The 13,282-nt window shown below is 44.2% G+C and overlaps 1 protein-coding gene across 6 annotated transcripts in view; it reads right to left on the minus strand.

Moving 5' to 3' along the window:
* AGBL4 (AGBL carboxypeptidase 4) overlaps window positions 1-13,282 on the minus strand; it is a 1,466,214-nt gene that overhangs the window by 58,700 nt on the left and 1,394,232 nt on the right. For all 6 annotated transcript variants that reach the window (XM_050802234.1, XM_050802256.1, XM_050802226.1 and 3 more), the window contains 2 exons: window positions 12,537-12,689; window positions 8,746-8,908 (listed from right to left, as the gene is read on the minus strand). In XM_050802234.1, coding sequence (XP_050658191.1) covers window positions 8,746-8,908; window positions 12,537-12,689 — 316 coding nt within the window. The remainder of the gene's footprint in view (window positions 1-8,745; window positions 8,909-12,536; window positions 12,690-13,282) is intronic.

Raw genomic sequence — 13,282 nt, forward strand, 5'->3', positions numbered from 1 at the left:
GCAGGGAACAGACCTCCTCAAACCTACATCACAAGTTACAGGCAAAGCTGACGCTCTAGTGCGGGGACCTGAGCCTCTTCATGAAGCACATTCTCAATATTATTATTTTTACCATTACTGCTACTATTATTCTTATTCATTCAGCCACTTAGTCAATCAGAAGGATTCATATTTAAAGATCAAACTCTAGCCCATGTCTGTAGGGAGGAGAAAAATATCAACGGACTGCACGCAGTACAGTTTAGACTTCGGTTCCCAAAACCCTCTGATGGAAGCGTTTTTTACTTAGGAATCTTAACAAAGCTTTGACCTTGGGTATGACACACAAGAACTAGGAAGTATCTAGGTATCTTTAGATGCCAACCAATAGGTGAAACTTGACTGCTTCCTACTCTCCTGTCCTCCACCTAAAATTTAGTGAAGGCTCCCTGGCAAGAACAAACATCTAGGCAGTACCCACCCCCAACACATACAGGTGCCGATACTGCTTCTGAACAGCACAGATCACATAACTCATTGCCCTATTCTTGATCCAAGTGAACTAGCACATACTGGGTGAGGCCTGCTTCCACTTCATTCATTCATTCATTTGTATTCACTGAGTATCTACCTAGTATCAGGCTTTAGCTAGAGAGGTGAAGTGATTTAACCAAGGCCACATAGCTTTATGAGGGGGTCAAGGGGCAAAAGGTCATACTGGAACTGGGGTCTTAACTCTCAGTCTAGCTTTCTTGTCACCAAGTTATCAAGCAGAAGCCCACCTTGACTGTGTACACCAAAAAAATCTTTTCTTCATTGTGACTTTATAGTACCTTGTAGAAAAATCTATGTTGAGTCTATCCAAAGCCCAGGCCTGTCTCCAGAACTTCAGGCCTATAAAGTCCTCTGCCAACCAAACTTCTCCATTTGGATTTTATATAAACCCCTTATACTCAATACATTATATACAGAGCTCAAAATATCCCCCTCTCCAACCCTTTTCTCCAATAGTCTGTAGCTAAATGATTGGCCCTACATCTATCATATTGTTTTCTCTTTCTCTTTCTTTCTTTCTTTCTTTCTTTCTTTCTTTCTTTCTTTCTTTCTTTCTTTCTTTCTTTCTTTCTTTCTTTCTTTCTTTCTTTCTTTCTTTCTTTCTTTCTTTCTTTCTCTTTCTTTCTTTCTTTCTTTTTTCTTTCTCTCTCTCTCTTTTCTTTCTTTCTGTCAGTCTGTCTTTTTTTTTTTCTTTGATGAAGTCTTTCTCCTCTGTCCCCCAGGATGGAGTGCAATGGCATGATCTCAGCTCACTGCAACATCTGCCTCCTGGGTTCAAGCAATTCTCCTATCTCAGCCTCCCAAGTAGCTGGGATTACAGGTGCCCGCCAACAAGTTCAGCTATTCTGTTGTTGTTGTTGTTGTTGCATTTTTGTACAGATGGCATTTCACCATGTTGGCCAGGCTGGTCTTGAACTCCTGACCTCAAGTGATCCACCAGCCTTAGCCTCCCAAAGTGCTGGGATTACAGGCATGAGCCACTATGCCCAGCCCCATGTTGTTTTCAATTCAAGAACCTGGGCATCTTCCTTGGCTCTTTCCTCTACCCCATACCCAAACAATCAGCAAGAATACTCAATCCTACCTGTTAGATATTGGAACATGTTAAAATGGAACTTTTAAATTGTAGTTTCGGCTGAGATCCCAAGACTATAGACATCACAGTTCAGAGTGAAGTATGAAACCACCATGCAGGGCTTGCAAAAGTAACCCAGAAAACCAGTTTTGCAATCTTTAGCTCACCTTCAGACATGAGGGCCCGTGGAGGGGAATAGTGACCCCAACAGGGGTAAACCATCAGATCACCAGAGGCTGAGGAAGGAACCATAAGCAACTGAACTGAGCAGACACATCTGCTCCCATCAAGAGAGCTCAAGCACCAGGAGAAGATGTGTCTAAAGAAGCTTGTGAGGGACTGCCCATGCTGTCTCATGAGAGTACTAGTCCCCTAAGACCTTTTCTATTCCTTTTCTCCCCTCCCTCACCCTGCTCAACCTTGGAGGAGTGAGCAGCTACTGTTACCCAGATCGAGGGGAAAGGCTGGGAAGCCAAGTCAGGGAAACAGAAGTGAGCCAGACCTTAACCCCTTGGTCACATGAGCAGCCTATTTGAGACAGGTCTGAGCTAGAGGATGGGGAGGGTTTTTACTTTGAAGAGGTTTGATGTTTTTGATTGGATCAGACGTAGTCATTGCTAAACTGAGACTGTTTTGTGACTAGAATTAATTAGAGAACTTTTAATTTCCTGAGAGCGATGGGAGACTCATGGGGCCTGCCAGAGCTTTTGTATCTCCAGATCTATAATCTCTATCTATCTATCTATAAAGCCAATGGGAGACAAAAAATAAAGTTGTTTCATAATTGCACCTTGTGAGTACTGCCTGTTCAATGTACTTGTTACATATTTCACAAATCTTTCTCTTTCTTTCCAGGGTCCAGCTCTGCCTATATTTATTAATCACCTGCTGCTTCTGGCCCAGCCCCAGCTACCCTCCAATCCTTTGGATGTAGCATCTGGGCTCTCCCCTGTACTTCTCCCTCTGCCAGGAAGGCTACTCCACCCCTTCTTCTCCTCCCTGCATTCCATCCATCCTAGAAGTCTGAGCCCTAGTTTCTCTTCCTCCAGGAAGCCTTTCTTCCTACTCCCTCCTGCACCACCCCAGCTGGGTTAGATGACTCCCACTGCTTCCCCAACCAGCAGAGTTCCCCTCTGTCAGAACTTGTATCCCTCTGTGATACTGATGTCTCTTTACCTTTCTCCCTCCCCTCAAAACTGTCTTCATCTTGAAAGTAGAGACCAAGTTTTTTTCATCTATTTCTAGTGTCTAATCTATTTCTAGTGTCTAATGTGTTTGGTTGGATGGATGAGTAAATAAACGATAGCTTCAATGTCTGATGTAGGTTTCAGAGGACCCAGTGCAAGGCATATATGGGCTCTGAAACGAGACTAATCCAATTAACTGAATTTGATATATCAGCATCTTCTCTTGACCACATCAGCCATACCCCTCCCCTTAAAAGCCAGCATTTTCTTATTTCAGTGTGTCCACAGCTACGAGCCTGGGTGGAAACCAGTCTGCTCAGGACCCAAGGTCTCTGTTCCCAATGTTTTTCTCATCCATTATGTCAAAGAGCTATTTCCTCTTGGCTTGTAACCAGACTATAAACAAATGCCAGATAAGCTCTGGGTTACTTTATGATTCCAGTTTAGCCTTTCTCTCTCTCTTTTTCAAATCGTTTGAACAGAGCATATTTATTACTTGGCAGGCCAGTAAAATGTAAATAGGGTTTCCTGAAGAATGGTTCAAAATTCGTTGGAATTTATCATTTCACAAAAACAACAAATGACAGGAAGGAAAGGCAAGGGACCTAATATTTAATGGCACAGACCATATGCCCAGTGATTTATCTGCATGCATTCTCCCATGTAGACTTAACAACAACCCTGTGAAGTAAATAATCATCCTCACTTTACAGCTGAAGAAACTGAGGTTCAGAGTGGTTAAATATGGGATTAGGGCTCTCAGTGAGAATGATGCAAAAAAGAACTCACACCCAGGACTCTGACACCAGCGTCGTATTCTGGCCACAGCATGGACAGGAGAGAGGCCAAGAGGCCACCGGCCACGGCAGCAGCCTCTGAGGATGTCTCTCTTTTAGGTTCTGTTGAAAGCTATGGGCCTTCCCCCCAAAAAATGAACTCTACATATTTACTCACAGCTTCGCATACATTTTAGTTGGTTCACAGGCTTTTGTTGAAGCCATCTGTAAGCCCCTCAATTAAGAACCCCTAAACTAAAAGAATGAAAGTAGCTATTGGCTTGGCCTGACTAGCTGCCTGGGATACTTTTGTATTGATTTTCCCTATTAAATTAGAAACTCTTTTGTTCATGAAATCACTGAATATTAAAACTCAATAAAAATTATGGATTATTGATAACATGGAATATTGAAAATCCATGGATTAGTTATCCAACTCATCTAAGCATGGAATTATATAACTTATATTTTAGAATCAGGAAAATCTTAGAATGTCAGAGCTGGAAGGAACTAGAATAGTGATCAAGTCCATACATAATTTTATTCCACAAAACTCTGATGGGTAGGAAGAATAACACACAGAGGCTGAGAGAGGGGACAAGACTTGCTGAAGGCCACCCGTAATAGCGTGGAGTCAAAATTCAAATCCTAGTTGCTAGTTTCAAAGCCAGATTGTCAAGTTAAAGATTCAACCAACAGAAGGAAAGCCATGTAGTCTGCATGGGGCTGAGAAAAGTCAAGACAAGAATATTTGTTAAGTACCTACCAGATGCCAGGCAGTACCAGGGGAATGCAGATATAGTGCCATATTTCACCCTCCCAATAACCATGCAAAGTGAGTACTATTTTTATTTTACAAATGGGGAAAGAAATTCAGAGTGGTGAGATAACCAGTCCAAGGTCACACAGCCAAGTAAGCATCAACAACCAGGTCCATTGCTTTATTTCCCAGATATAGAGGGGAAGGGAAGTCAGAGAGAGCAAAATCCTGGTCATGTTTGGCTGATGCTTTTCCAAGGAAAGAACTGAACCAATGGATACATACGCTCTGGTCTGTGGAACGGTGGACACTATTCTGGACCTAGGTGAAATATCCCTTGGGATTCTCTGCATCCCCAGGCCTTCCTGATGTTATACTCATCCAGTATCCTCTAGCTAACCAGTCTGGCCTCCATGATACTAGGAAGGGGGCGCCCTGGATGACAGCAACAAGAAACTCCATCAATGGAACAGTACATCTCCCACTGTGTGAACCAGTCATTGTTCTGTGGTCAAGGCAAGACCCTTAACTGTGATGACCCCACCAATGCTCTTTGCCCAACAAACCTAACAACAGCCGCTGATCTCTTGCTGTAACAGCCCTATCTATCTTCTTTCACACAGACAGTGGTCCTCATTCACATTCACGTAAACCTTTTCAACGTCACTTAATATTTAGTTCACAGTGCACACTCACACAAGCTATTTCCTTTAACCTCATTGCAACTCGGTGAGGTTAAGTATTATTACATCCTCCTGCTACAGATTAGGAAACTAATCTGAGGCCCAGTGAGGTTATACAACTTGCCCAAGGTGACATTCTAGTAAGTGGATGAGCCTAGGATTCAAACCCATATATGTCTGAATCGAAAGTCTGTTCTGTTTGCATAATACCATATCTATATTTTAATGAATATCTCTATTTAATTCCCACAGCAGGGGTTAGACAAGTGTGAAGGTCTTTGGTCCTTCGTAACGGTGAGGAAGCTCACCTCAGAGAGGTTACAGGACTTGCAGGAGGGTGCTCTCTGGGATGATGTTGGTGCTGTCATCAGAATCCAGGTCTCCTGATTCCTAGTCTAGAGGACATTTTCTCCCAGACCATATTGCCTTTCCCATCAGACCATGTAATTTCTTTTTCTGGTTGGGACATGGAGCCAGCAGCCAACAAAGATCACAATCTGTCTCCCTGAAGTCTCCCTCTGTTATGAAGTGAGAGTTGGTTTTTTTTTTTAAGTATTTCAAACAGAACCCAGGTTAAATCACCCTTGCATGCACTGAATCGGCCTAAGCTTCCCTGATGCAGTTTGTTTCCTCTTCTCATCCTCTGGAGGACAGAACAAGGCAGGGTAGGCCCATCAGCATCATGGCCAGCTCAACTTGTACATAGCCTCTCTATTCACCCTAACCCCTTCCAATCACGAGCTCCCATTCCCTGCCGCCACTCCCAAATAGTCAATTACCAAGTCTTCGCAGTTCCACATTATAAATATTCCACAGCCATCACTCTGGTCTTGGCCTGAATTATTTCTCACCTGTATTTTTATAACAGCATCCTAATGCATGTCCCTGCCTACAATACTGGCCCTCTCGAATCTGTCCTTTCCACTGCCATCAGAGTGGCCCTTCATCCCCATTAAAAACCCTTCTATTGCTCTCCATTGTCTACATTCAAGATCAAACTCCTTACAGCTTTCCACTTCAAATTTATCATTGTGTCTGAAGTCCTTCAGCCACAAGGGACCACTTACAGCTCTTGCCCATACCTTCTGTACGCCCCTCTCTGTCTACCACATCCTCGCTTCAACAACACCCTCACCCAGTTTGATTAGTTCATATTAAAAACTCACTTCAGGCTGGGTGCAGTGGCTTACACCTGTAATCTCAGCACTTTGGGAGGCCGAGGCAGGTGGATCACGAGGTCAGGAGTTCGACACCAGTCTGACCAACATGGTGAAACCCCATCTCTACTAAAAATACAAAAACTAGCCAGGCATGGTGGCACACACCTGTAATCCCAGCTACTCAGGAGGCTGAGGCAGGGGAATTGCTTGAACCCAGGAAGCGGAGGTTGCAGTGAGCTGAGATCGTGCCACTGTACTCTAGTCTGGGTGACAGGGCAAGACTCCATCTCAAAAACAAACAAACAAAAAACCTTAGTTCAGAGGTCTCTTTTCCTGGGAAATCTTCCCTGACTCCCAGGACCGCGTGTGAGTTCCCTCTTTCCCCCATGTAAAGACATTCTTGTCTTTAGTATGTTCTCTGTTAACATTCCCTGTGCCTAGAACTTTACCTGACCTATGACAGGCACTCAATATATACTTGTCAAATGAAAATGTCCTAGACCCTTCTAGAATTCCTTCACCACAGAATTTATCATGTACATTGTCTCCTCAAGTACACTGAAAGTTCTAAGAGTCAGAAACCATGCCTTTTTATTCAGTATTTTACCCTAGGTGCCTTTTATGATTCCTGGTGTGTACTAATGGTGTGTTTACTTTTGATAAATGAGGGTTGGCTGTTGAGGGGTGGAAACCTTGGGCCTGAACCAAGTGTGGGCTTTCTACTAAGAAATACATTTTCTTCTAACACAAAAGCATGTCAGAAAGGCTAAGAAAAGGCAGGAGAACCTGTCATATTGGACAGCAAAAAACAACAACAAACTAGGTGCAGGCCTCCTCTGGAGGGACCCTCATCTCCCTATGAATAAGAATTGCAGAATCCCCTTTGGTGCACAAGCTGAAAGTCTTATTCCAGGAAGTTCTCTGTCCCTTTGCCATATATTATGGGAGAGCAAAGCAAGCACAATGTGCAATGAAGCATATGCATGTATTATAGGAGTTAGCAGATTCTGGAGAAGCCATAGGCTGTACACATCATCTAATGTGTGTATGGGGCATGGAGAGGGGCAGTGTGGCACATAACAGGTGGCCAGGACTTTGGAACCCACAGACCCTCTTCCTCAGAGCAGAGCCTATTCCCTTGGCCTTGCTGAGTCAGGTGGGTATTAAAGCAGACTGCAAGATGACTCTTAGCCTTGATGACTGTATGTAGGGAACTCTCAGTTCCAATCATAATCTCTCTGTGTCCAACAGGAGCTGGGACACTGCTCTAACACCTGGCCTACCCCCTGCCAGCCACTCCTTCTAGGGCCATTGCCCTGCTTCCAATGTTCCTGGCAAGGTACCTGGACACCATACCCCCGACCCTCCCAAACACACACATACAAACAGAGCCACTAACTTGCAATTGGCTGGTGGGACGAGCCCTAAGTCATGCCACTTTCAGAAAAGATGTTTTCCTGCACAGAGGAATTCCATAAACACTCACCAAGGGTTGAAAAGATGCTAAAAAGAGCACTTCTACTTCCAGGGAGGGGGAATTTGCAGAAATACAGAGTTCATTTCATCTAAAGTTCCTTCGTTCTCCCTCCACTTCTTTGAGAAAACTAAGTGTTAGGAAAGGAGACATAGATCAACCCAAAAACAAAGGATAAAGGAAAGTGGAATCTGCTATGATCTGTTACAGCTGATGCAGGGACCTCAGTATTAAAATCAACACTCAGGCAACTAGAGTTACTATATAATCCCTAAAAAAATTAGGCAAGCTAGAAAATAACTTCTAATTTCATCATGGAAGGCTTGGCGGTTTTCAGAGAAATTTTATGAAGAAACTAAGAGGAAAAGGAATTTGTTAAAGGAAATGCAAAGGCAAAGAGAAAGATGCACAGAGGCCGAGACGGGAAAGACAAGGAAGACAGAGGAGAGGCAAAGAGGAGAGAAAGAGAGGAAAGGAGGATGGGATGAGAGAGAGGACAGAGAGGAGGGGAGGAGGAGGAAAAAGAAGTAAGGAGAGAGAAGCACAGAACAGGTGAGGAGGGAGGAGGAGGGTAGAGAAGAAGAGGGAACAAGGGGGAGAAAAATAAGTAGAAGGGGAAATAGTGAGTAGAGGGAAAAGAAAGTGGGAGAGGACAGGTTAGACAAAAGATGAAAAGAGAAAATATGGTTTTGTATGTTCAGGGTTAGAAGGAGTCAAGATCATCAAGCTCTTCCTCAGCAACCCTGGGGGTGTCATCCAGCCTGTGGACTTGCATAGCTTAGATGGCAGAAGACTAGCTGCATCATGAGAGAAGAGAGGGGAGAGAGATGGAGGCAGGGTAAGATATGGGCAGGCCATGGGTCCAGGTGGCCTGGGAAAGATTTGGAGCATGGCAATTGGGGTGGGAGTGTCATACTAAAGGCTGAGGCAAACTGGACAATCCAAAGATGCCACCAGCAGAACTAGCACCTCCATCCTCACCTGAGAGTCTCAGCCCTTACCTGAGCTGGGGGCCTAATTCCTGACCTGTCAGACTTGGATACCCTGGGCTGGATGAGGGCTGGCCCAAGGCTGGGTGGGGACGGGCCAAGGATACAGGCTTCTTCAGTGTAGGGCACGGCAGCCGTGGTGCCACTGATGATGTAGCTGTAGAAGGAGACCTCTAGGGTGTAGCAATAGGAAGTGTGGTCCAGGAGTCCACCGAGGAAGCGACGGCCAGTTCCTGCTTTCACAGCGTCCCGGTTAAAGGATGTGCTGGACTGTGAAAGACAGAGTAGGGAGGAAAGAATCACGGCACCTGCTGGCAATTGGATTGTGAGCAAATTTTACAACACCTCTGGGTCTCAGTTTCACCATCTGAAGAGTGAGATATTAACCCCTCGTCACATGATTATTATAAGGACTGATTAAATAAACATAATTAATGACAGCAGCAAGCAGAGTTCTTGAGGTGCAGTAACTGCCACTCAACGAATATTTGCGGAAAAATGAATGGAGACAGAGGGAGCAGGGAAAAGTAGAAAGAGAAAAAGAAGCAACTACATTTTGATGATAATCAGAACTAACATTTGGAGCCTGGCATGGTGGTGTGCACCTGTAGTCCTAGCTACTTGGGAGGCTGAGGTGGAAGGATTGCTTGAGCCTAGAAGTGTGAGTTCAGCCTAGGCAACATAGTGAGACCAAGTCTCTATTCTTTTTTATTATTATTTTATTTATTTATTTATTTTTTGAGACAGAGTCTCACTGTGTCGCCCAGGCTGGAGTGCAGTGGCGCGATCTCAGCTCACTGCAACCTCCGCTTCCCGAGTTCACACCATTCTCCTGCCTCAGCCTCCCAAGTAGCTGGGACCACAGGTGCCCACAACTATGCTTGGCTAATTTTTTGTATTTTTAGTAGAGATGGGGTTTCACCATGTTAGCCAGCGTGATCCACCTGCCTCAGCCTCCCGAAGTGCTGGGATGTCTCTATTCTTTAAAAAGAAAAAAAAAATAAAACAAAAACAAAAACAAAACAAAACAAAACAAAAAAACCCTAAAATTTGGGCAGTGCTTTCAATTTTATAATATTGTTTCCCATGCAGCATCTCATTTAGGCTTCAAAATAACCACTTGAAGTAGGTGTTCATATTTTATTTCTCTATAGATGAAGAAACTGAGGCTTATAGAGGTGGAGCAAGTAAGTGATACAGCACAAATCTGAATCCAGAACTGAGTGACTCCAGACAACCAAAGACTCTGCTTCCCTTAGGGATAGCTGATTCATGTCCAGAATCATTAGAGCATAGGAATCATGGTTGCTTCTTTACTAAGATGTTGACAGCAACCATCACAATGGATAGAGAAATGGACAAGCATGTCACACAAGTCCTCTGTTCAAAGACATGCTCTACTATCCACGGATTGCATGATGTCAGGCAAGCTGACTTATTTGTCTGAGCCTCAGTTTTCTCATTTGTAACTTGGAGGTGAAAATATCTCTTTCACAGAGTTGTGAAGGTCAGTTCACTTGGGGTTAAAAGGGCATTCTATGCTAATCCATGGAAATTTAAGTAAATGAACAGACCATGGTTTTAATAAGAGAATACGTATCTTATTCAGCAGGAGATAAAGGAAGAAGGAAAAGAGATAAAGCAAACACCAATACAAGAAAGGCACAGAAAGACTGTGAAAGAAACAGAGAAGTGTATGTGTATGTGTGTGTGTGTGCATGTGTGTGTCTATTTTTAAGGTAAAGGAAAAATCAGAACATCATAGAATGTCAGATCTAAAAGACCTTTGAAATCCATGTAGTAAACTCCAACTCTCCTGTTTCAGATTTGGGCACTGAGGACAAGAGAAGAGAAGAGAAGAGAAGAGAAGAGAAGAGAAGAGAAGAGAAGAGAAGAGAAGGGAAGAGAAGAGAAAGGAAGAGACAGCAATTGGACTAGGACAGATGACCTTGACTCCCGCCCTTAAGGAGGCTGCAGTGCAGAAACATCAGGCGAGCTCAGAAATAAGGCTCTCAGACTGTGCACCTTTTGTAGTCCCTGGAAACCTCACCCGTGTGAGAAGAGTCTCTGAGGCCTATGACCCAGCCTTCCAGGGAACTTGGATGAAGGAGGCCACATTCTTTTCTGAAACTGCAGTGGTCTCAAATAGACAGGGCCATCCTATAGAGATTCTTACAGAAAAAGGCATGGCTGTTTCTGCCCCACAGCTGCAAATGGGGAGCTACCTGCTTTGATTCTATCATTAAATGCTGGGTGACCTTACACTGAATACTCATCTTTTCTGGGGCCACTCTTTACTCTTAGGTGTAAAGAGGGGACTGGACTAAATAATCTGCCAAGTCCTTTCCTGGTTTGACATTCAAAGGTTCTGGGATTCAGAGTGCATCTTACCACGCAGAGAAATTCATCATCTCCACTAATGTCCTGGCCTGAAGCAATGAGCAGGTGAGTTTTCAGCTCATCAACTTCAAAAATTGCTATGACCTCTGTGGGCCTCTGCCCCTCTGGCCACATGGAAATAACAGGCCCCAGAGATTTAGTATCAAAACAAAGGAAAATGTGCAAAAGCTCTCTCCCTACACCACATGCTGATCCCCTCCTTATCTTCTCTTCCTGTCCTTTTCCAATACTGCTTTTGCTATGAGTTTTTCCCACCCCACAGTCTCTCTAGTCCTCAGCATGTGAGATGGGTAGTAACAGCAACCGTCTCTGCAGTTTGTTGAGGTCTTTACGGCCTGCAAAGAACTTTTATATCAAAAACTGCATTTGCCCTCCCAGGAAGCTATAATGCACGCAGGATAGAAATTATCACCCAGCAATTACAAAAAAAAATTGAGGCTGAGAAGGAGTCATGGAGAATAGAATGGTGGGCATATAACCTCTGTTAGCAGATGTGTTGTGCTTATACAAAAGAACTGGGATTGGTAAAAGCAGACCGTGGAGCAAGGTCTGGCATGTGGTAGGTGCTCAGTGAGTTTCTTTTTCTTGTTAATGCTGGAGTCAACTCCATTAAACAAGGCCGGGAACAGTTGCTCATGCCTGTAAACCCAGCACTTTGGGAAGCTGAAGCAGGTGGATCGCTTGAGCCCAGGAGTTTGAAACCAGCTTTGGCAACATAGTGAGACCCTGTCTCTACAAAATAAATAACTACATTTTTAAAAATTAGCCAGTAGTGGCCAGGCACATGGCTCACGCCAGTAATCCCAGCAAACTGGGAGGCTGAAGTGGGCAGATCACCTGGGGTTGGGGGTTCGAGATCAGCCTGACCAACATGCAGAAACCCCGTCTCTACTAAAAATACAAACAATTAGCCAGGTGTTGTGGTGCATGCCTGTAATCCCAGCTACTTGGGAGGCTGAGGCAGGAGAATCGCTTGAACCTGGGTGATGGAGATTGCAGTGAGCCAAGATCATGCCATTGCACTCCAGCCTGGGCAACAAGAGTGAAAGTCCATCTCAAAAAAAAAAAAAAAAAAAAAAAAAAAAAAAAAAATTAGCCAGTAGCCTCAACTACTCAGGAGGCTGAGGTGGGAGGATTACTTGATCCTGGGAGATAGAGGCTGCAGTGAGCCACGATCATAATACCGCACCCCCGCCTGGGTGACAGAGCAAGATCCTGTCTCAAAACAAAACAAAAAAAAACACCAAAACAAAAACAAATGCCAGTTCATCAGCCAGCCAAAATGCTACCTTCTCAAAGAGTCTCCCTCCCTGACTGGTAATGAGCAGTTTGAGAACATGGGCACATCTTGTTTACCTCTATCTTCATCACCCACACAAGACCTGGCACAGAGTTAGGTGTCCTGTGGAGCTTAAAGCAAACTGAACTGAGTGAGAAGGAATACAGGGAGGCAGGGTGTGGGGGGCTGGGGCTGGCTGAGAGAGAACTCCTGGCTTACATAGGAGAAGTCCTCAGCATTCTGGCAGAGGAGCTTGGGAAAAATGGCCTGCCTCTGGAACCGTTCCTCATCCTCAAAGATGTTGCCGTACATGAAGCCATTCATCATGGTGGAGTGGGCGTGGATGTCAATATAAAACTCCAGGCTTGTTTTCTGTTGAGAGAAAGGATAACAAATGAGAAGTCTGGGCCATAGAGCTTGCCTTTAAGGGACCAGACACTACACACACACACACACACACACACACACACACACACACACACACACACACACACACATCGAGCTGACCCTATGTGTCAGCAGATTTAGCAGCCATTTGCAATGTGAGGGGAGGGTTTAAGACAGGTGAGGATCAATTCCTCCTCACTTTTAACATGGTTTTCCTTCAAGGTGTGAAAGCACTACTGTTAGCATCCCTTTTAAGAGGTCTTCAGAAAAAGTGACATTTAGGTTGGGTTAAGTCATGATGTTACTTACTCAGAACAGCTAACACATTCATGACTAGACATTAGTGGAATTTATTTCTCTGATTAATGAGAAATACCTTTGAGGTAACACAACTCTATTTACTTTGGGCCTGTTTGCAGTTTTGCCCCAACTTGGCCGTTTCTAGCTGGGAAGCTTGGTGTAAATCATGTCCCCACTTTGAGCCTCAGCTTCCTTATCTGAAAAATGGGTATTTTAATTCAAACCTCAGAGCATTATAGTGGGAATCAAACACAGCAATAATAATTACTATATTGCTT

The sequence above is a fragment of the Macaca thibetana genome, chromosome 1 (genome assembly GCF_024542745.1).
Source record: "Macaca thibetana thibetana isolate TM-01 chromosome 1, ASM2454274v1, whole genome shotgun sequence".
NCBI classification, from domain to species: Eukaryota; Metazoa; Chordata; class Mammalia; order Primates; family Cercopithecidae; genus Macaca; species Macaca thibetana.